Source organism: Muntiacus reevesi, chromosome 9, assembly GCF_963930625.1.
Source record: "Muntiacus reevesi chromosome 9, mMunRee1.1, whole genome shotgun sequence".
Lineage (NCBI taxonomy): Eukaryota > Metazoa > Chordata > Mammalia > Artiodactyla > Cervidae > Muntiacus > Muntiacus reevesi.
In genome coordinates this window covers 52,080,071-52,104,276 of record NC_089257.1, presented here as the reverse complement: position 1 = coordinate 52,104,276, position 24,206 = coordinate 52,080,071, and the positions used below count along the sequence as shown (strand labels likewise).

At 42.3% G+C, this 24,206-nt stretch overlaps 1 protein-coding gene across 1 annotated transcript in view; it reads right to left on the bottom strand.

Annotated features, from left to right (window-relative positions):
- Window positions 1-1,244: 1,244 nt before the first annotated feature.
- PARVA (parvin alpha) overlaps window positions 1,245-24,206 on the bottom strand; it is a 170,956-nt gene continuing 147,994 nt past the window's right edge. Inside the window, exon 13 of the mRNA XM_065944030.1 lies at window positions 1,245-4,090. Coding sequence (XP_065800102.1) covers window positions 4,014-4,090 — 77 coding nt within the window. The 3' untranslated portion in view covers window positions 1,245-4,013. The remainder of the gene's footprint in view (window positions 4,091-24,206) is intronic.

Genomic DNA, 24,206 nt, shown 5'->3' with positions numbered 1-24,206 from the left:
GCCTGGCTGTCGTCATGAACACAAGTGCAAACACTAAAAGACCAAAGCATCGGGCGTGAGCAAATCTTGTAGCTACCCTGGGTTTATATTTTTTAGGAAAGAGAGAGGAAAAAACAGTGAAAATTCTCTGTGTGCAGATAGAATCTTTGCAGTTATAACAGTGAGTAACTCCTACATTACTCGTCTTTTACTGGAACCTGAATTTACAAGTGTTAGGAAGCTGATGAGTCTACCAACCACCCAGTAATTGCATCTCAATTCAGTTTTCTTGTTCTCAGTATTCGCAGCAACTCTTGAATTTTCCAACAGATATAAGTGAATTTTGGGCGGGGGTGGAGATTGCATGCAATATTAGCATTAGTGGAGGCTTCAGAACACACCCTTTTGGCATCTTTAGTATGTTGTATGTAGGTAGGGTTCTTGAGGTGGGGTTGTAATTAAGTGCAGTGGATCTGAAATTATTTTTGATCAGCCCCTACTTAGGGCAAAACTGCTTGACTTACCGACTCCATCTAGTCTCATTTTCCAGTGGAAAAATAAATTAATGATAATTTAGGGGGAGTGGATTATGTATACATTTGTTCTAGCACTGGAGTATGGATGATTCATATTTGAACCACAATGTATACATGTCTGAGAGTCAAGTTATTGGAAAATTACAGCCCAGGGATACTGTTGATGCAAATAAGCTTCAGTGTACTCTGTTGGGTTAACCAGGAAAACCACAACAAAATAAACTGATAATGATAAAGCTAAGCTAACTGTAATTCATAATTAAAAAGTACCAAGAGCAGCAATTGCAAATAGCAACCAACTCAAGACAACATTGATGATGTGCTGATAAAGAGTCCTTCTCCCAGACTTTGGAAATGTCAGCTCTGTGCCTGCACATGTGAAATTGGAGCCTTCCCATAGAGTAGACGGGCTCTGCATGGGTGGCTGGGCTTGTAGCAGGATACTGTGGGGTACTCAGTAACTTTTAGTATTTTCTGAGTCAATTACAAATTAGTAGCCCTAGTAATATGTACAACTACAAGCTTAATCAAACTGTTCACCATTCACCATAATGATCCAAAGGAGGCCTTTAAGAAATAAATTCAGTTGAGGACACAGGGGAATGTTTCTGGTAATGTCCTCTCCACCCCCCACCCCAGTAGGTCCCAGTTTTGACTGTTTAGAACATTACCTCCTTCTGGTGGGGCTTTCATTTTCTAACTCATACAGAGCAGGGACGTGCATCTGGATTTATAAAGTACTCATATTCTCAGTTTAATGAGTTTTAATACCCAGTACAAAATAATCTCTAAGATAGAACATTAAATGAAAAAAAGCAGTGTGCATGATAGTATGTATAATATGCTATTTATGCTTAAAAATGGTCTTATATATGTTGACAGATATTTATATACCTTATATTGTGGGGGTATCTGGAAGCTAATACTAGAAACAGAACAAAATAGTTGCCTCTGGAGACAGGTATTGTCTGCTGGGAAAAAGGAGGGAGGAAAATTGGGTTTTTCACTAGATATCCATTCATGCTTTTTGAATTTTGCACAATTTACACATTAATTATCAAAAATATGGAAGAATCTAAATTTAGAAAAGAGGAAAAAAGGATCCAGTGAGCCTACAGAGACTTGATTTTTTGCCTCAGCTTTTTTTTTTCTTTTAAAAGAGACAAGGGTTATGTTTGGTTTATTTGTTTTCTGATGCCTTTTACCCCTCCCCTCCCTTCAAAAACAGTCATGTATTAAGCAGGAGGTTCCATAATGTAAAGAAAAACCTCTAAATGAGATGGCAGGGTTATAAAACCAGGCCCAAGCCCTGGAATTTCAGAGTAAGGTAAAGACCTTAGTCTCAAAACACCATTTTCTGACAAATTGGACCTGCTATTAAAAAAAATTTCCAAGTGTTCTGATGTGTTTTCATATACTGCATATGTAAAATATAAAAAGGAGTGCGCTTAATAAGTCACTTGCCCACTGTCCATTTGCAGCTTGAATATAAGAAAAAAACACAAAATGGAGACAAAATTTGTATAGCAAAGCACATTTAAATGAGTTCATTTCTCTTATTTCATCTGCTTTAGTATTGCTCAAGAAGACAAAGCAATTATTTATGCTGATTTGCTATCAGGAATTTAAAAAAGAGCAACAGAAATAATACTGTATTTAGTGTTTCCTAATGACAAATGAAATATTTCACTAATTATGTAAAAAAGGATTGTATTCTTTTACACAGATTGACACAAGAGAGTGCATATTCTCTATATCTTAAATGCTCAGTAATACTTTCTTAGAGTGAAATCTCTCCAGAAATAAGTAGTATATTGAAATGATATGGGTTTTGAGTGACTGCAGCGAGACTGTAGAGTAAGAATTGATGAAAAGCAGGAAGGAATGTTTGGACACGATGCAAGGCCTCCCTCTGGGTGGTGTAGATAGAGATCACGACGAATTCCTCAAATCAGAGAGGGGCTTTGTGCAACTGGGCCTAAAGTAGTACTAAAGTAGGCACAGACATCCAGAGGTGGGGATACAGGCTGGTGTCCACCTAGCATACTTTGGAAAATTCTATAATGAAGATACATCAGTACAAGTTATTACCTATCCCAAGGCTTTGGTCAACTTAGAGTACAAACGTTAAATACCACAAGCCAACATCCCACGGTCTGAGGATGTCCCCTGTATGCTAAGTGTGCAAGTATTTGCCCCACGCTTCTTGTCCTCCTAGTCACCCCCCTTCAGCCCCTTTCCTACCCCAGGCCCTGCAGGCTGGGACAACTTGAGCCCTGTATTCCAAACTTGGGTTCATGTAGAGGGGATCCATGTAACCACAAGCCCGCGGGTAACCCACGCAAGGAAACCTACTCAGATTGGGTCTAAATAACTTACATTTTTGCTTGCCTGAATTAGCCAGTAATTGCATGTGGGTTGACTTCGCCAGAAATGGTCTAAATGATCAATTAGAGGGCAAAAAGGAGTTCCTTTCTTTAAAGCTCAAGAGTCCCTGTTGAAGAGCCCTACTTCCCAAGCCCTGCTCGCATGGGTCTGTGCCCAGCTCTCTGCGGTGCCTGGTGTATTGTACGTTTGCCTAACGATAATGAATCGAGGACTTATTCTGTAGGAAAATACAGGGCACTTGCATTACATGCAATCAGGCAAAAAGGCTGCAAAATGTGCCACTCCATTAATTTTAAACAGAATCCTTTCCAAATGTCACCCTGAAACCAGAATAAGGGGTTATTACAAATCTGAAGGAATTAAGAGTAATTTTCATTTGTACAAAGGAGTTGAGGGATACGGCTCCTGCCACACACACACTATTAATTGGGCTAAATTTGATTTGCCAATTTCAGTGTGAACCACTGAGTCCTGACTTAGCCTGCCTGGTGCTGAGATCAGGGGGTCCTTCTTCTTGGAGGGCGCAGGTGCACATGCACGCATATACACACATGCAAACGCAAGTATAGAATGTACAGAGAATGTAACACAGTGGGCTAGTTATTAACGAATATGTTCTTCAAAGAAGCAAAACAAATGGCAGCTTCTGGGAAGTCGGGTAACCTCTCTGAGCCTGTTTCCTTATCTATAAAAGGGGCTGATAACATCATCTTCAGTGGGAGTCGTGAGTATTCACGAGTTGGAGTAGGTCAGAGCACTTAGTGTGGTGCCAGCCCATAGGTTACACCCATTAAATGGTAACTCTTATCTCTGTTTTCATTTTCTGAGGGTGGGTGAGTGGGTGGGTGGGCTCTTGTGCCTAAGCCGGTTCCAGATTACACAGAAGGAAATTGGACCTGGAACCAGGTTGGGACAACCTTCACAAGCCAGTGTGGGGTCAGCCTCAGAGCCTAGGAGGTCAGGTCAGCCCACTGAGTCACTGGTCATTTCCTTCCTGATCTCAGTTCCCCGTATCTCTGGGAAAAGAGCAGCCGGACTTGGAGGAGAGCGCAGAGCAGGAGTCAGGAATAAGCAGGATAAGGCGGCTCTGGGGATGGTCCAGTCTGACGCTCACTCCACATTCCGGTACTTGGTGAAGAGATTGTACAGCACTCGCAGCGTAGATTTCAGGTCACAGTTGACGATGTCTGCATAGGATACAGAACAAAAAACACAGTGCTTCAGTGGCGCCCAACTTGGCAGTGGTTGTCCCCCTCCTCCCGCCACCCACCACGGGTGCCCAGCATGTCCCAGGGGAGGGTGAGCGCTCTCCCACAGGACGTCACTGTGTGCTCCTGAAAAGCCAGCTCCCTGTCCTGCTGGGACAGAAGAGCATCCCCACAAGACGACCAGGGGCGGGTGGGTGTTGAAGGATGATGGGAGGGCTGTGCAGCCAGACTTCAGAGCAGGGGGCAGTGAGGGGCAGAGGTGCTGGGCTGTGGGTGTTGCACCTCTCACTGATAGACAGCGGGCCCCAGGGCACGCAGCCTTTGCCCTGGAATCAGCACCTCAGGTGCGAGGACCCTGGCCCGACTCTGTCCCCTGGTCTCACCTGTGTCTGGGGGCCCCTCTGCCTTTACCCTGCACCACAGAGCCAGCTGTGAGTGGTGGAAAGGAGGGGACAGCCTGGGGCTACAGTGGGGGATGAGGCAGTGACTTAGGACTAAGCCACCTCTCCTTTAAGAAGGGAGGGCGGGCCCCTAGATGGCATAGGAGCCCGCCTGGCAGGGAATACTGGGTAGATAGGTGTCACTGAAAGGTTAAGGACAGAGCAAGGTGGCCGGGTCTGAGTGGGGAGGGGGACTCTACTATCAGGAGAATTCCACTGCAGGTCCTAAGCTTTCATGCAACCATTTCCTCCCATCCTGACTTCCCCTGTTCCCTCCCTCTGTTCCTCTCTTCACTGGTCGCTTTCTCTGGCTGCCTTGCTAACCGTCTGCTGACGCTGGCTCCTCCACCTTCCCTCCACGAGGCTCTGCTCTGGCCCCTCTGCACTCATGACCCTGCTGGAGAGCCTTCCCGGAAGAACCAGCATAGAGAAAACATAAAGAAAGGGCCTCTTTGCCTACTACAGGGCTACATGCTTGTGCGTGCTCAGTCGCTTCAGTTGTGTCCAACTCTTTGTGACCCTATGGACTGGAGTCTGCCAGGCTCCTCTGCCCATGGAATTGTTGAGGCAAAATACTGGAGTAGGTATTGCTATGCGCTCCTCCAGGGAGTCTTCCTGACCTGGGGATCAAACCCGTGTCTCTTGCATCTCCTGCACTGCAGGTGGATTCTTTACCCACTGAGCCACCTGGGAAGCCCATATACAGTTACAGACTGTAATTATAAGGAAAAGTTAAAAGAAAAAGGTAAAAGCCTGATGACTATACAAGGCGGGAGAGTTGGGGTTGAGGAGTACATAAGGCCAAAAAGGGCAAGTGGAGGGAAATTTCAGGACCTGGGGTGGCTGTTTCCCTTGAACTGGATGCTAGCTACAGGTGGCTGGTGGAATATTCCACTAACCCACACTTTTATGTGCCACTCTGTTTATGTGATATTTTTCATAGTAAAAGTTATTAGGAAAAAAAAAAAACCCTAACTGTGCAAAAGATCAGATGAAGTAAATGATGTCAGAGGACAGAACGTAATAAATGCTCTAGGATTCAAAAGTGGGAGAGGGAGGCTGAGCTTCTGTGAGAGAAGGGTTTGGGGACAGGTCAGGGCTCCCGCGGTGGTCTGGTGAATAGGAACGGGGATCATCCAGGACCAGCAGAGCGGGAGGCGGGGGCTCCAGCGGCTCCAGGTCTTAGCCTGGGGACTCTGGCAGTTGTGGCTGCTGCCATAGTCAGGTGTGCCCAGGTCCCAGCACCGCAAAGATTAAGACCAACTGGGCCATAAGCCGAGGGCCTAGCACTCGGGAATCTCCTTAGGGCTCCGTCAACTCCTGGAAACCCTCCTGCCTGCTCCTGCGCAGGCCTTGTCTCCATTGTACACCAATCCCGCTCCACCCTGCTGGGCTCAGACTCTGCTCCAAGCTCGCTTGCTGATAGACCAGCGGCTCAGGGACCACCCGCCAGGCCTGGAGCGCAGCCCCTTTCTCCTTCCGTGCTGGTTCCTGCACAGGTCTGAGCCTCTAACTGGGGTCCTGCCCCGTAGCTGAGACCTGCTACCTCGCCCTTCTCAGGCTGAATCACTTTCTGCCAAATACGGTCCCATGTCCTCTGGGCTAATTCCTGTCCTCCCCTTACTGCTTGATGTTGAGTGTTCCTTAAATTCCACCCAAGTCAAAGATTAGGGAGTTAGCCTAAGGAGGAACTGTTAGAGGAGGCAGATAGGGGCAAAGGTGAGCTCAACAAGGGGGTGAGTGAAGGGGCAGGTAGGGTAACACTGGGGCCACTGCAGCTGGTTCCTAACTGGGCTCCTCAAAGCCTCTTGCCCTCTCCTGTCCATTGTACTCATTGCAGCTTGACTACTTGGTTTCTGGGTCTGGTTGTACAAGATGTACACTCCACGGTACATTATTCACATTTGCACGGTGTTACTGTAGACAACAACATAACTCTGGTCTTAGGAGGTTTCCCTGCTGGCTGAGATGATAAAGAATGTGCCTATAATGCAAGAGACCCAGGTTTGATCCCTGGGTCAGGAAGATCCCTTGGAATAGGGAATGACTTCCCACTCCAGTATCCTATGGACAGAGGAGACTGGTGGGCTATAGTCTGTAGGGTCTCAAAGAGTCAGACATGACTGAGTGACTAACAGGAGGTGCCCAGCTCACAGCTTGTATGGTCATACAGCCATGTCACTTAAAAGTCCAAAATCCTCATTCATGGTTTTACAGGGCAAAAGCTGACTCCAGCCCACCTCTCCAGTCTCACGTCATGCCATGTTCTGCTCATTCACTCTGCACTGACCACACTGGCTTTCTTTTACAACCTCCCAATAGGCTGTCCTCCTCCATTATCTCAGCCTCTGCACACACTGTTAAACATCTAGATGGTTCTTCCCAAGCAGCTGACTCCCGATCCTCTTGTAGACCTCAGCTCAAAGCACTGTCTCCTCCGTGAAGCCTTTCTGACACCTGGTCTTGGTTAGGGCACCCTGTCTTATGTTCTCAAAACTCCCACACTCTTCCTTCACAGCACTCTCTCCAGTTCTAAATCAATGATTTGTGTGCTTATTTGATGAAATCTGTCTCTGCCTGGACTCTGAGCAATGTGACTACAGAGAATTGACCGTGTTTTGCTCCAGTGCCTGGGCTGGTACCTGGCATGCATAGACCTCAGACATGTTAATAGGAGATAAGTGAATGAACTGATGTTGAAGCTGAAACTCCAATACTTTGGCCACCTGATGCGAAAAGCTGACTCATTTGAAAAGACCCTGATTCTGGAAAAGATTGAGGGCAGGAGGAGAAGGGGACAGAGGATGAGATGGCTGGATGGCATCACCGGCTCAATGGACATGGGTTTGGGTGGCCTCTGGGAGTTGGTGATGGACAGGGCGGCCTGGCATGCTATAGTTCATGGGGTCACAAAGAGTCGGACATGATTGAGTGACTGGACTGAACTGAACTGAATGAATAATTGCCCAATGTCCTGGAAGCGAAGAAAGAAAATTCCAGAAAGAGGGGATGACTAATAGAGCCATATGCTCCCAAGAGGGTAAGAGCTGGAAAGAGTCTCGGGGACACAGTCCTGCTGGTGGCTTGGGAGTGAGCATGGCCACTTGCAGATGGAGGCAAAGTGTTCACAGCAAAATGAGCAGTGGGCGTGGGTGCAAAGGAGGAACTCGGGAGCCTGATGAAGGACAGACACGGATGGAGATGAGAGGATTTGTTTTTCTCCTTTAAAGATAGGTGAGTTCTAAGGTTGCCTGAGAAAGAAAATAGCCAATATGGGAAAAGGTTTCAAAATGACCATTTAACCTAATTAATTTTATTTCTTCTTTTATTGAAGTAGGTTGGTTTACAATATTACATTAGTTTCAGGTATGCAACATAGTGATTCAACATTTCCATAGAGTATACTCCATTTAAAGTCATTAAAAACAATGGCTATATTTTCCTGTACTGTACAGTACATCCTTGTTGTTTGTTTATTTTATACAGAGTAGTTTGTATCTGTTAATCCCCTACTGCTATCGTGTTCCTCCCTCCTTCCCTTTCCTTCCTGGGAACCACTAGTTTGTTCTCATATCTGTCAGTCTCTGTTTTGTTGTATTCATTCATTTATTTTTTAGATTCTACATATAAGGGAGATCATATAGTATTTGTCTGTCTTTAGCTTATCTCACTAAGCATAATATTCTGTAGGTCGATCCCTGTTGCTGAAAATGGCAGTATTTCATTTGTCTTCATGACTGAGTAGTATTTCATATTATACCTATACCACATTTTCTTAATCCATTGATTTGTTGATGAGCACTTGGGTTGCTTCCAGGTCTTGGCTATTGTAAATCCGCTGTGAATATCAGGTTGCATGTATCTTAGAATTAGAGATTACATCTTTTCTAGTTACATACCCAGCAGTGGTATTGCTAGATCATATTATAGTTCAATTTTTAGTTTTTAAGGAAGCTCCATACTATTTTTCATCAGTTCAGTTGCTCAGTCATATCCAACTCTTTGCAACCCCATGGACTGCAGCATGCCAGGCTTCCCAGTTAATCACCAACCCCCGAAGCTTGCTCAAACTCATGTCCATCGAGTCAGTGATGCCATCTAAACATCTCATCCTCTGTCATCCCCTTCTCCTCCTGCCTTCAATCTTTCCCAACATCAAGGTCTGACTTTTCCAGTGAGTCAGTTCTTTGCATCAGGTGGCCAAAGTATTAGAGTTTCAGCTTCAGCATCACATCTTCCAGTGAATATTCAGGACTGGTTTTGTTTAGGATTGACTGATTGGATCTTCTTGCAGTCCAAGGGACTCTCAAGAGTGTTCTCCAACACCACAGTTCAAAAGCATCAATTCTTCTGTGCTCAACTTTCTTTATAGTCCAACTCTCACATTCACACATGACTACTGGAAAAACCATAGCTTTGACTAGACAGACCTTTGTTGGCAAAGTAATGTCTTTGCTTTTTAATATGCTCTCTGGGTTGGTCATAACTTTCCTTTTAAGGAGCAAGAGTCTTTTAATTTCATGGCTGCAGTCATCATCTTCAGTGATTTTGGAGCCCCCCAAAATAAAGTGCTCACTTCAGCAGTACATATACTATTTTCCACAGTGGCTTCAATAATTTATATTCCTACCAGCAGTGTAGGAGGGTTCCCTTTTCATCCTCTCCAGCATTTACTATTTGCAGGCATTTTCCTGACAGCCATTCTGAGAGGTGTGAGGCGCTATCTTACCATCATTCTGATTTGTGTTTCTCTGATTAGTGACGCTGAGCGTCTTTTCATGTGCTTCTTTCCCATCTGTATATCTTCTCTTGAAAGATGTCTCTTCAGGTATTCTGCTCATTAATCAGGTTGTTTGACTTTTTACTATTGAGTTGTATGAGCTACTTATATATTTTGGATGTTGGTTTAGTCGCTCAGTTGTGTCTGACACTTTGCAACCCCATGGACTGTAGCCTACCAGGCTCTTCTGTCCATGGGATTTTCCAGGCAAGAATACTGGAGTGGGGTGCCATTTCCTTCTTCAGGGGAACTTCGCAACCCAGGGATTGAACCCAGGTCTCCTGCATTGCAGGCAGTCTCCGCATTGCAGGTGGATTCTTTACCAACTGATCTGCCAGGGGAGCCTCTAGTAACCACTTAGTGGTAATACAATTTGAAAATATTTTCTCCCATTCAGTAGGTTATTTTTTTTTGTTTTGTTTTGTCAATGTTTCTTCTGATGTGCAAGCTTTTAAATTTAAGTCCCATTTATTTATTTTTGCTTTTGTTTCTTTCCTATTAGGAGAGAGATCTACCAAAATCTGCTACAATTTGTCAAAGAAGGTCAAAGAGTATTTGGTCTTTGTTCTGCTGTAGGAGTTTTATGGTTTCAGGTCTTAAATTTAGGTCTTTAATCCATTGTGAGTTTATTTTTGTATACAATATGAACAAATGTTCTAATTTCTTTCTTTTACATGTAGCTGTCCAGTTTTCCCAGCACAAGTTATTGAAGAGACTGTCTTTTCTCCATTGTATATTCTTGCCTCCTTTGTTGTAGATAAACTGAGCACAGGTGTGTGGGTTTATTTCTGGGCTCTCTTTTCTGTTCCATTGATGTATATGTCATTTTTATTACCATAGCTTTGCAGTATAAAGTTATGGCAAATGATTCCCCCAGCTTTGTTCTTTATTCTCAAGATTACCTTGGCAATGTGGGGTGTTTTGTGGTTATATATAAATTTTAGGATTATTTTTTCTAGTTCTGTGAAAAATGTCATGAGTATTTTGAAAGGGATTATGTTAAATCTGTAATTGCTTTGAGTGGCTTGGACATCTTAACAGTATTAATTCTTCCAATCCATGAACATGGAATATCTTTCCATTTCTTTGTATCATCTTCAATCTCCTTCATAAGTGTTTCATGGTTTTCAGATTATAGGACTTTCACTTCCTACAAGTTTACTGAATTCATTTATTAGTTCTAGTAATTTTTTGGTGGAGACTTTAAGGTTTTCAAAATATAGTATCATGTCATCTACAAAGGTGACTTTGTAGATGTCACCTTTGTAGTTTTTCTTCCTGTCCAGTTGGATACTTTTTATTTCTCTTTTCTGACTGCTATGGCTAGGACTTCCAACACTGTGTTAACTAGAAGCAATGAAAATGGGCATCCTTGTCTTATTCTGGATTTTAGAGAAAAAGCTTTTTATCTTTGCACTGTTGAGTATGGCGTTAACTGTGGGTTTATCATGTTATTGTTCAGTTGCTCAGTTGTATATGACTCTTTGCAACTCCATGAACTGCAGCACGCCAGGTTTCTTTATCCTTCACTATCTCCCAGAATTTGCTCAAACTAATGTCCATTGAGTCGATGATGCCAGCCAGCCATCTCATCCTCTGTCATTCCCTTCTCTTCCCGCCTTCAATCTTTCCCAGCATCAGGTCTTTTCCATTGAATCCACTCTTTTCATCAGGTGGCCAGAGTACTGGAGCTTCAGCTTCAGTATCAGTCCTTCCAATGAATATTCAGGGTTGATTTCCTTTAGGATGGACTGGTTTGATCTCCTTGTTGTCCAGGGAACTCTCAACAGTCTTCTCCAGCACCACAGTTCGAAAACATCAATTCTTCAGCACTCAGATTTTTGTATGGTCCAACTCTCATATGCATACATGACTACTGGAAAAACTATAGCTTTGACTAGACGAACCTTTGTTGGCAAAGTGATGTCTCTGCTTTTTATATGCTGTCTATGTTTGTCATAGTTTTTCTTCCAAGGAGCGAACATCTATTAATTTCCTGGCTGCAGTCACTGTCTCTAGTGATTTTGGAGCCCAAGAAAATAAAGTTCATCACTGTTTTCATTGTTTTCCCATCTATTTGCCATGGTGTGATGGGAATGGATGTCATGATCTTAGTTTTTTGAATGCTGAGTTTTAGGCCAGCTTTTTCACTCACTTCTTTCACCTTCATCAAGAGGCTCTTTGGTTCTTCTTCACTTTCGGTCATTCGGGTAGTATCATCTGCATATATGAGGTTATTGATATTTCTCCTGGAAATCTTGATTCCAGCTTGTGATTCATCCAGCCCAGCATTTCTCATGATATACTCTGCATGTAAGTCAAATAAGCAGAGTGACAATATACAGCCTTGACATACTCCTTTCCCAATTTGGAACCAGTCCATTGTTCCATGTCTGGTTCTAACTGTGGCTTCTTGACCTGCATACAGGTTTCTCAGGAAGCAGGTAAGGTGGTCTGGTATTCCCATCTCTTGAAGAAGTTTCCACAGTTTGTTGTAATCCACACAGTCAAAAGCTTTAGCGTAGTCAATGAAGCAGAAATAGATGTTTTTCTGGAATTCTCTTGCTTTTTCTATGATCAAACAGATGTTGGCAATTTGATCTCTGGTTCCTATGCCTTTTCTAAATCCATGTTGTACATGTGGAAGTTCTCTGTCATGTACTGCTGAAGCCTAGTTTGAAGGATTTTGAGCATTACCTTCCTAGCATATGAAATGAGAGTATAATTGTGCAGCAGTTTGAACATTCTTTGGCATTGCCCTTTGGGATTGGAATGAAAACCAACCTCTTCCAATCCTGTGGCCACTGCTGAGTTTTCCAAATTTGCTGGTATATTGCATGCAGCACTTTAACAGCATCATCTTTTAGGATTTGAAATAGTTCACCTGGAATTCCATAACCTCCACTGGCTTTGTTCATAGTAATGCTTTCTAAGGCCCACTTCATAGTCCAGGATGTCTGGTTCTAGGTGAGTGACTACACCATTGTGGTTATCCAGGCCATTAAGACCTTTTTTGTACAGTTCTGTGTATTTTTGCCACCTCTTCTTACTCTCTTCTGCTTCTGTTAGGTCTTTACTGTTTCTGTCCTTTATCATGCCCATCTTTGCATGAAATGTTCCCTTGTTATCTCTAATTTTCTTAAAGAGATCTCTAGTTTTTCCTGTTCTATTTTTTTCCTTCATTTCTTTGCATTGTTCACTTAAAAGGGCTTTCTTATCTTAAATCACCTTTAGTATATCAAGATATGTTCCTTCTATACCAACTTTCAGAATTTTTTTTATCATGAATGGATGCTGAATTTTGTCAAATACCTTTTGTGTCTACTGAGATGATCATATGATTTTTATCCTTCCTTTTTTTAATGTGATGTAGCACATTGATTTAGGGATACTGAACCATCCTTGCATTCCTGGGATAAGTCCCATTTAATTTTGGGATTTTTATATTGTTGAATTTGGGTAATATTTTTGTCATGAATCTTTACTTATATTTATCATAGATATTCACCTGTAATTTTTTATTTTTGGTAGTATCTTTGCCTGATTTTGGTATCTGGGTAATGATGACCTTGTAGAATGAATTTATGAATGTTCTCCTCTCTTTAGTGTTTTTTAACAGTTGAGAAGGATGATATTAGTTCTTTGTGCTATACAGTAGGGCCTTGTTCTTTATCCGTTCAATATATAATAGCTTACCTCTGCTAACTGGAACCTCCCACTTCATCTCTTCCCCAACCCCCTCTACCTTGGCTACCACAAGTCTGTTCTCTATGAGTCTGTTTATGTTTTGTAGATATGTTCGTGTCATATTTTAGATTCCACGTATAAGTGATTACATATGGTATTTATTTTTCTTCTTTCTGCTTTAACTTCACTCAGTATGGTAATCTCTAGTTGTGCCTGTGTTGCTGCCAAGGGAATCATTTCATTCCTTTTCATGGCTTAGTAGTATTCCATTGTATATTAATATATGTATGGATTCTTCTTTATTCATTCATTCGTCAATGGACATTTAGATTATTTCCATGTCTTGGCTATTATGAAGAGTGCTGCCGTGAACACAGGGGTACATGTATCTTTTTGGATTACAGTTTTGTCCAGAAATATTCTGAGGAGTGAGATTGCTGGATCATATGGTAATTCTATCTTTTGTTCTCTGAGGAACCTCCATACTGTTTCCCATAGTGGCTATACCAACTTACATTCCCACCAAAGTGTAGAAGAGTTCCCTTTTCTCCACATCCTCTCCAGCATTTGTTATTTGTGGAGTTTTAAAAATAATTTTATTTACTTATTTATTCATTATTTGTGGCTGCTGTGGGTCTTTGTTGCTGCGCAGGGGCTTTTCTCTAGGGGTGGCAAGCAGGGACCACTCTCTAGTTTGGTGCACAGGCTTCTCATTGTGGTGGCTCCTCTTGTTGCAGAGCACAGGCTCCAGGGTACACGCGCTTCAGTAGGTCCAGCACACTGGGCCCCGCAGTTGCAGACCCAGGGCTCTAGAGCACAGGCTCGATAGTTGTGGTGCATGGACTTAGTCACTCTGTGGCTCATGGGATCTTCCCAGATTGGGGATTGAACATGTGTCTTCTGCATTAGCAGGTGGATTCCTTACCACTGACTGAGCCACCACGGAAGCCCCTGTAGAGTTTTTCATGATGGCCATTCTGACTGGTGTGGAGTAGTACCTCACTGCAGTTTTGACTCGCATGTCTCTGATCATTAGCAAGACTGAGCATCTTTCCATGTGTCTTGACCATTTTTAGTTCTTCTTTGGAGAAAGATCAATTTAGGTCTTCTACCCATTTTTGGATTGCGTTGTTTGTTTTTTTGTTGTTGTTGAGCTGTATGAGCTGCTGTGTATTTTGAAAATCACGCCCTTGTCAGTCACATCACTTGCAAATATTTTTCTGCCATTTTGCACATTGTATTTTTAAAAATGGTTTCCTTTTCTATACAAAAGCTTGTAAGTTTGATTAGGCTGCATTTGTTATTTTTGTTTTTATTTCTATTGCCTTGGGAGACTGACCTAAGAAAACACTGGTACAACTTAAGTTAGAGTATGTTGTGCCTACGATCGCTCTAGGAATTTTATGGTGTCATATTTTATGTTTAAGTCTTTAAGCCATTTTGAGTTTATTTTTGTGTATGGTGAGAACGTGTGTTCTAACTTCACGGACTTACATGCAGCCCTTCAACTTTCCAACACCACTTGCTAAAGAGACTGTTTTATTTCCATTGTATATTCTCACTTCCTTTATCAAAAATAACATTACTGGAGGTGTTTGGGTTTATTTCTGGGCTCTCTGTTCTGTTCCATTGATCCATATGGCTGTTTTTGTGCCAGTACCACACTGTTTTCAATTACTGGAACTTTGTAGTAACCAAAAGTCTGGGAGGATTATGCCTTCTACTTTGTTCTTTTTCTTCAGGATTGTTTTTGCAATTATGAATCTTTTATGGTTTCACATGCATTTTAGGATTATTTGTTCTAGTTCTTTGAACTATGAGTAATTTGACAGGATTGTATTAAATCTAGAGATTTCTTTGGTTTGTGTGGAGAAGGAAATGGCAACCCACTCCAGTATCCTTGCCTAGAGAATCCCATGGACAGAGGAGCCTGGTGGGCTACAGTCCATGGGGTCACAAAGAGTCAGACATGACTGAGCAACTAACACACACACTTGGGTTGTATGGCTGTTTTAACAATATAAATTCTTCAATTCCAAGAGCATGGGATATCTCTCCACTTCTTTGAATCATCTTCAATTTCCTTTATTAATGTTTTATAGTTATCAGTGTATAAGTCTTCCACTTCTTTTGTCAGGTTTATTTCTAAGTATTTGTTTTTTGGGAATTCAACTTTGAAAGGTATGTTTTTAAAAATGCTGCTTCTAGAATATTTATCTTAAATTTTATTTATCTATTTTTGGCTGTGCTGGGTCTTCACTGATGTGTGCAGGCTTTCTCTACTTGTGGCGAGCAGGGGCTACTCTCTGGTTGCGGTGCTGACTTCTCTTTTTTGTGGAGCATGGGCCCTAGGGCGCTCAGACTTCACTAGTGGTTTCACGTAGGCTCAGCGGTTGTGGCACACGGGCCCAGCCGCCCTGTGGCATGTGGAATCTTCCTGTCCTTTGCCTTGGCAGGTGCATTCCCAACCACTGGGCCACTGTGAAAGTGTGGTACTGTTTTTTACATTCCCTTTCTGATATTTCATTGTTAGTGTAAATAAATGCAATTGATTTTTGTACATTAATCTAATATCCTGCTACCTTGCTGAATTTATCAGTTCTAGTAGTTTTTGTGTATAGTTTTTAGGGTTTTCTATATATATAGAATTGTGACATCTGCATGTAATGACAATTTTACCTCTTCCTTCCCATTTGGATAACTTTTATTTCTTTTTCTCATCTGATTGCCGTGGTTGGTAGGACTTCCAATACTATCTTGATTAAAAGAGGTGAAAGTGTATGTTCCATATTTTAGCAGGAAGACTTTTAGTTTTTCATTATTGAGTATTATACTGGCTATAGATTTGTCATGAATAGCTTTTATTATGTTGGGATATGATCCCTCTATATCCACATTGGTAGGAGTTTTTAACATGAATGGATGTTGAATATTATCATATGCTTCTCTGGCATCTATTGAGATGATCATGTGGTTTTTGTCTTTTGTATGTGGTATATCACATTGACTGATTTGCATACACTGAAGCATCCTTATGTACTTGGGATGAATCTACTTGGTTGTGGTCTATGATCTTTTTCATGTGTTGTTGGATTCAGTTTGCTAATGTTTTGATGAGAATTTTTGCATCTATCTTCATCAAAGATATAAGTCTGTGGTTTTCTTTTTTGGTAGTATCTTTATCTGGTATTGGTATCAGGGTGATGGTGGCTTCAGAGAATGTCTTTGGGAGTGTTCCCCCCTCTTCAGTTTTTTGGAACAGTTTGAGAAGGATTGGTACAAGTTCTCCTTTGTTTGGTAGAATTGCCTGTGAAGCCATCTGGCCCTGGACTTGTATTTGTATGGAGTTTTAAAATGACAGATTTTGTTTCATCTCTAGACCTCCCTGGAGGCTCAGTGGTAAAGAATCCACCTGCCAGTGTGGAAGACACAGGTTTGATCTCTGGGCCGGGAAGATATTCTGGAGAAGGAAATGGCAACCCACTCCTGTATTCTTGCCTGGCAAATCTCATGGACATAGGAGCCTGGTGGGCTACAGTCCATGGCATCACAAAAGAGTAGGACATGACTTAGCAACTAAACAATAACAACAAAAATTTCATCTCGAGTGATAGGTCAGTTCAAACTATCTTTTTGATTCAATTTTTGTATGCTTTATATTTCTAGAAACTTGTTCATTTCTTCTAGGTTGTCAAATTTGTTTGCATATAATTGTCTCTAGTGAATCAGTTATAAATATACATATAGCTGTTGTTCTGCTGCTCAGTTGTGTACAACTCTTTGTGATCTCATGAATGGCAGCACGCCAGGCTCACCTATCCCTCACTGTCTTCCGGAGATTAAATCAAATTCATGTCCATTGAGTCAATGATGCCATCCAACCACTTCATCCGCAGTCACCCCCTTCTCCTCTTGTCCTCAATTTTTTCCAGAATCAGGGTCTTTTCCAATGAATCTGCTCTTTGCATCAGGTGGCCAAAGTACTGGAGATTTAGCATCAGTCCTGCCAATGAATATTCAGGACTGATTTCCTTTAGGATTGACTGGTTTGATCTCCTTGCTGTCTAGGGGACTCTCATGAGTCTTCTTCAACATTACAGTTTGAAAGCATCAGTTCTTTGGTGCTCAGCCTTCTTTACGGTCCAACTCTCACATCTGTACATAACTACTGGAAAAACCATGGCTTTGACTAGATGGACTTTTGTTGGCAAAGTGATGTCTCTGTTTTTTAATAGGCTGTCTAGGTTTGTCATTGCTTTTCTTCTAAGGAGCAAATGTCTTTTAATTTTGTGGCTACAGTCACTGTCCACAGTGATTTTGGAGCCTAAGAAAATAGTCTGTCACTGTTTCCACTTTTTCCCTATCTATTTGCCATGAAGTGATAGGACTGGATGCCATGATCTTAGTTTTTTGAATGTTGAGTTTTAGGCCAACTTTTTCACTCTTCTCTTTTAACTTCATTAAGAGGCTCTTTAGTTCCTCTTCACTTTCTGCCATTAAAGTAGTATCATCTGCATATCTGAAGTTGTTGATATTTATATCAGCAATCTGATTCCAGCTTGTGACTCATCCAACCCAGCATTTTTCATGATGTACTCTGCATGTAAGTTAAATAAGCAGGGTGACAATATACAGCCTTAATGTACTCCTTTCCTGATTTGGAACCAGTCTGTTGTTCCATGTCCAGTTCTAACTGTTGCTTCTTGACCTGCATACAGGTTTCTCAGGAGGTAGGTAAGACGGTCTGGTTCCCATCTCTTTAAGAATTCTCCATAGTTTGTTGTGATCCACATAGTCAAAGGCTTTAGCATAGTCAATGAAGCTGAAGTAGATGTTTTTTGTAATTCTCTTGCTTTTTCTGTGATCCAACTGATGTTGGCAATTCAATCTCTGGTTTTTGTGCTTTTTCTAAAACCATCTTGTACATGTGGAAGTTCTCGGTTCATGTACTGTTGAAGCCAGCTTGAAGAATTTTGGACATTACTTTGCTAGCATGTGAAATAAGTGCAATTGTGTGGTAGTTTAAACATTCTTTCACGTTACTGTTCTTTGGGACTGGAATGAAAACTGACCTTTTCCAGTCCTGTGACCACTGTTGAGTTTTCCAAATTTGCTGGCATATTGAGTGCAGCACTTTAACAGTATCATCTTTTAGGATTTGAAATACTTTACCTGGAATTCCATCACCTCCACTAGCTTTGTTCGTAGTAATGCTTCTTAAGGCCCACTTGACTTTGCACTCCAAGATATCTGCCTCTAGGTGAGTGATTAAACCATTGTGATTATCTGGGTCATTAACAACTTTTTTGTACAGTTCTATATATTCTTGCCACTTCTTCTTAATCTCTTCTGTTTCTGTTAGGTCCATACTGTTTCTGTCCTTTATCATGCCCCTTTGCATGAAACGTTCCCTTGATACCTCTAATTTTCTTAAAGAAATCTCTAGTTTTTCTGATTCTGTTGTTTTCCTCTATTTCTTTACATTGTTCACTTAAGAAGGCTTTCTTATCCCTCCTTGATATTCTTTGGAATTCTGCATTCAGATGGGTATATCTTTCCTTGTCTCCTTTGCCTTTCACTTCTCTACTTTTCCCAGCTATTTGTAAAGCCTCCTCAGACAATCATTTTGCCTTGTTGCATTTCCTTTTCTTGGAGATGGTTTTGATCACTGCCTCCTGTACATTGTTACGAACCTCCATTCATAGTTCTTCAGGCAGTCTATCAGGTCTAATCCCTTGAATCTATTTGTCACTTCCACTGTATAATCATTAAAGGGATTTGATTTAGGTCATATCTTAATGGCCTAGTGGTTTTCCCTACTTTCTTCAACTAAGGCTGAATTTTGCAATAAGGAGTTCATGATCAGAGCCATAGTCAGCTCCTGGTCTTGTTTTTGCTGACTGTATAGTCTCTCCATCTTTGGCTGCAAAAAACACCATCAACCTGAATTTGGTCTTGACCATCTGATGATGTCCATGTGCATAGTCATCTTTTGTGTTGTTGGAAAAGGGTGTTTGCTATGACCAGTGCATCCTTTTGGCAAAACTCTGTTAGCCTTTGCCCTGCTTCATTTTGTACTCCAAGGCCAAACTTGCCTGTTACTCCAGGTATCTCTTGACTTCCTATGTTTGCATTGCAGTCCCGTTTGATGAAAAAGACATCTTTTTTTTTGGTGTTCTAGAAGGTCTTGTAGGTCTTCACTGAACCATTCAACACACACGTATATCCACTCTTTTAAAAATTCTTTTCCCATGTAGGTCATTATAGGATATTGAGAAGAATTCCCTGTCTATACAGTAGGTCCTTATTAGTTCTCTTTTTTATATATAGGTAGTGTGTATATAATAATTAAGGTTATATGTGTATAATCCCAGTCTCCTAATTTAGGTCTCTTCCCCTTCCTCCTCCCTACCATAACCATAAATTTGTTTTCTACATCTGTGACTATTTCTGGGTTGTAAATAGGTTCATTTGTAACATTTTTTAGATTCCACATATAAGTTATATTGTATGATGTTTTTCTCTGACTTACTTCACTCAGTAGACAATCTCTAGGCCCATGAGTTTTAGTGCAAATGACATTACTTCACTGTTTTTTTATGGCTGAATAATAGTCCATGTATATATGTGCTGTATCTTCTTTATCCATTCCTCTGTTGATGGACATTTAGGGTGCTTCCATGTCCTGTAAATTGGTATATGTATATTCCATATTGTATATTATGCTGCAATGAATATAAGGGTGTATGTATCTTTCTCAATTATGGTTTTCTCCGGATATATGCACAGGAGTGGGGCTGCAGGATCATATGGTAGTTTTATTTTTAGTTTTTTAAGGAACCTCCATACTGTAATCCACAGTGGCTGTTCCAATTTACATTCCTACCAACAATGTATGAGGGTTCCCTCTCTCCACACCCTTTCTGACCGGTTCTTTTTTATATTTTAGTTCCTTATTAAAATCTCACTGTATTAATCTATTATTTTCCCTAATACAGTTTGCATTCTTATTACTAATGCTTTGAACTCTTTATCGAGCAAATTACTTCCATTTCATTGTTTCTTTTCCACCGGTTTTCTCTTGTTCTTTCAATTGAAATAAATTCCTGTATCTTGTCATCTTGCTTAACTTGTTCTGTCCCTGTGAGATTAGGTGAAACACTTACCGACTCCATGGATGTCCTTGTGTGGAAGTGACTCTATACAGTCTGCATGGGTCCAGTGGCTTTGGTGGGAGAGCTGGATCTGACATGAGCATGGGTCACACCTTTCCCCACAGTGTGCTGGCAAGTGTCACATTGGTAGCAGGTGGGGTTGGAGATGGAGGGGCTAGATGGAGAGCTAGGTGTGAGCTGGGCCTTCTGCTTTGCTCAGTGGCTGATATCACCCATTGGGAGAGAGGTTGGGTCCCAAGTTGCTGAAGCAGAAGCCCTAAGGTAGGCTCTGAACTGGCTCTGTTCCCCATAAGTGTGTGCTCTCCCCCTCCCATCACCTTCTCCCTAGAGCAGAGCAGGATTGGGCTGGACTGGGTCACAGAAGTGGTCTGTGTGTGGGCTATGGCAGTCCCAGCCCTAGTTAGGGTCTTAGACCACTTCTGATGTGCTGTCTCCATAAGCACCATAAGAAGTTTCCCTGCCCCCTTTCAGAGGCTGTTCCATGTTCAAATATTCCCAGCTCCATCCCTCAAAACTGAGCACTCCCCTCGGCCGCAGCAGCCCTTGCCTTAGTGTGGAGCAGCATCATGGAGTAAGTGGGGTTGGAGTGGTACTCAGCTCAGGCTGGGTCAGTTACGGCAAACCAGCCAGGGTCCCCTGCTGTTTCAATCTGCTTCCTCTGCCTAGGTTTCATATAGCCCTCCTATTTGTCCTACTGATTTTCAAACCCGAGGGGACTCATCCACCTGGTGTCAGATTCCAGGGCCAGGATGCCCAATATGTGGCTCAGACTGCCCCCTCCCCAGGGAGGATCTCTGTCCATGTAATCCCCCTCCTCATCTGAGTCCCCTCCCCGGAGCAGAGGCCCTTGATCGCTTCCCTTCCTTTCCTACCCAATTCTGTGCGGATCTTTTATATAGTGTTGGTTGTACAAGAGTCTTTCTGCCAGTCTCCAGTTAGTTTTCAGTGAAAATTATTCCACACATAGATATATTTTTGATGTGTTCATGGAGGAGGTGCGCTCTGCATCCTTCTACTCTGTCACCTTGATATGTCTCCTCTTTTTTAATATTAATGTCCACTAAAATTTGAAGTGCATCTTCACTACAATGGGTTAATGATCTGCTTAAAGCCATTTAATGTCTTGGAATCAGTTTTCTCACTGGTTAAGATTCGGTTTTGTGAACATATGAGAGAGAGAGAAGTCACTCAGTCATGTCTGACTCTTTGCAACTCCATGGACTGTAGCTTACCAGGCTCCTCCGTCCATGGGATTTTTCAGGCAAGAGTACTGAAGTGGGTTGCTATTCTTTCTTCAGGGGATCTTCCTGACCCATGGATCAAACACAGGCCTCCTGCATTGAAGGCAGAAGCTTTACCATCTGAGCCACCAGGGTAGCCTCGTGAACATATGAAGGGCTTCCTAGATGGTAGTTTCCTTTCAACTTTCCCATCTTTGCCTAGTAGCAGAGCTTAATGGAGAGCCATTAAGTCTGCACTGCACAGCTCCAGGGGGTACCATTCACATCAAGTAAGCGCTGCTCCTTGGGAGATCTGAGTTCATTCTTTCTATAGGTTATCACCACAAGGTGGGCCTGACGAAGTGGGGGACTACAACCAGAGACACTACTTATTGTGTGTTCTTAGCAAGAACGCCAAGGGCCACACAGGTAGTTCCTGGTGGGCCAGTAGGTGGGCCCTCTCGGCCAAGAAAGGAGCTTTGGATTCCTGGGAATGATCTGTGACTCCCTGCAATATAAATACAGCTTCTTTAAAACCTTGGTCTAATAAATTGTATTATTAGCAAGTCAGTACTGCTCTGATCTCCTCTCTGTGCTGGTCCAGAGTCCCTGTCTGGGGGCGGACAGTCAGGACGGTAGGGCTCCTGGATAGACAGCCAGAGCAGAAGCTGTCTGGTCGAGGCCAAGGAAGAGACAAGTCAGACTCAAGGCTGTGCCCTCCAAGGACCCATTTGGGCCACCCCAGCCTCCCTCATCCCAGTCTGAGGTCCTTTCTCTGATGCCTTCCTACCTCTATGAGTTCCCTGACCAAGGTGGGAGGAAGCCTGGGGGCTCAATGCCACCAGCTGGTGGGGGCTGGAATAAATGGGGTGGTCACAAGCCCCCTACTCAGGGTGGGTCCAGCCTCTAAGATGGCCTTTGTGTTCCAGCCTCCATCCCACCTCCAATGGATGGAGCTCACACGCAGTCTTTGCCGTGCCCTCTTGTTTCCATCCTTCGGTATGGATTATTCTGGTGGTGGTTTGCTACCCTGTCTAGTGATTTAGCCATAAGCTTTACACTAATTTTCTTCATATGACAAGCATCAAGAAAAGTATATGCTATACACACAGAGTTTTAAATAGTTGTATGAAAACTCTCATGTAACCACAATTCATGTCTAAGGTAGACCATTGTCAGTACCCTAGAAGCACCCCCTTCCTCTCTGCATTCAGGTCCTCAGTCACCCTGCAAAGGTAACCACTATCCTCATTTTTATCATGATTACTCTTGATATATACATCCTTGCTCCTTTTCATAGTTCCACCAGCAACATATGAACCCTTAAATGTCAAATTATAGTTTTGCCTATTTTTATACTTCATATACATCAATTTATACTACACACTATTTTGTGATTTTTTACTCAAAAATTGTTTATAGGATTCATCCTTTAAACAGTTTCATTGAGGTATAACTAATTAACAATGTTCTGTTGTCTTTCAAGAAAATTTCTCAATTTGTTGACTACTTCTGGTGAGTTTTCAGTGCCTTGAAATGGCTGCTTTTGATCATTTTGTCCAGTTTTACACTTGGTTTTTTTGCAGAGGATAATCATTGACCTCTTCATGCTTCAGTAACTAGAAGCCTCTCTCGTGATTTCTTACTTCATTCCTTTTTATTGTTGTCATTGTGCAATAAACCATGGTATGAGTGTACTTCAATTTACTTAACTTGCTTACTGGGGATGCACATGCCAGTGTAGTCCATTATGGATATTTTTAAGACTAGTGGCCTGGTATATTGGCCTGCATACTTATGAGTGGAATTGTTAGTCATAGGGTATATTAGTTTTCTATTGCTGCTCTAACATATTACCATATATCTGGTGGCTTAAAACAATCCAAATTTATCATCTTACAATTCTAAAGGTCAGAGTCTAAAATGGGTCTCACTGGGATAAACTCACGGTGTCAGCAGGGTTGTGTTCACCTTTGGAGATTCTCGGGGAGAATCTGTTTTCTTGCTTTTTCTAACCCTCTGGGGGCTGCCTGCATGCTTTGGCTTATGGCCTCCTTTCATCTTCAAAGTCAGCGATGGCTGGTGGAGTCTTTCTTGTGCTGCATCACTCTGGTTATCCTGGATCATCTTTTGGGGGGGGGGGGGTTCCAATGAGGATCCAGCTAAAGATCCTCAACTTATATCTTCAAAGTCTCTTTTATCCTATAAGGTAATAACAGGTCCCAGGGATCAGGATGTGGGCATTTTGAGGGGCTGTCATTCTACATTTAATACATTTGTATGATAAATCTTAAAAAAAATTTTTTTTAATTTATTTTTGGCTGCTCTGGGTCTTAGTTGCTGTGGGTGCCTTTTTCTTTTAGTTGAGGCAAGCGGGGGCTACTCTCCAGTTGTGGTGCTTGGGCTTATTGTGGTGGCTTCTCTTGTTGTAGAGCATGGGCTTCAGAAGTTGTGGTGTACAGACTTAGTTGCTCCACAGCACGTGGGATCTTCCTGGATCGGGGATTAAACCCATGTCCCCTGCACTGGCAGGCAGATTCTTACCCACTGCGCCACAGATGCACCACCAGGGAAGCCCCTGTGATAAATTTTAAATGCATTACATAAGGACAAATAAGGACTTCCCAGGTGGCACTGGTGGTAAAAGAACCTGCCTGCCAATGCAGGAGACACAAGAGATGTGAGTTTGATCCCTGGGTCAGGAAGATGCCCTGGAGAAGGAAAGGGCAACCCACTTCAGGATGCTTGCCTAGAGCATCCCATGGACAGAGGAGCCTGGCGAGCTACAGTCTA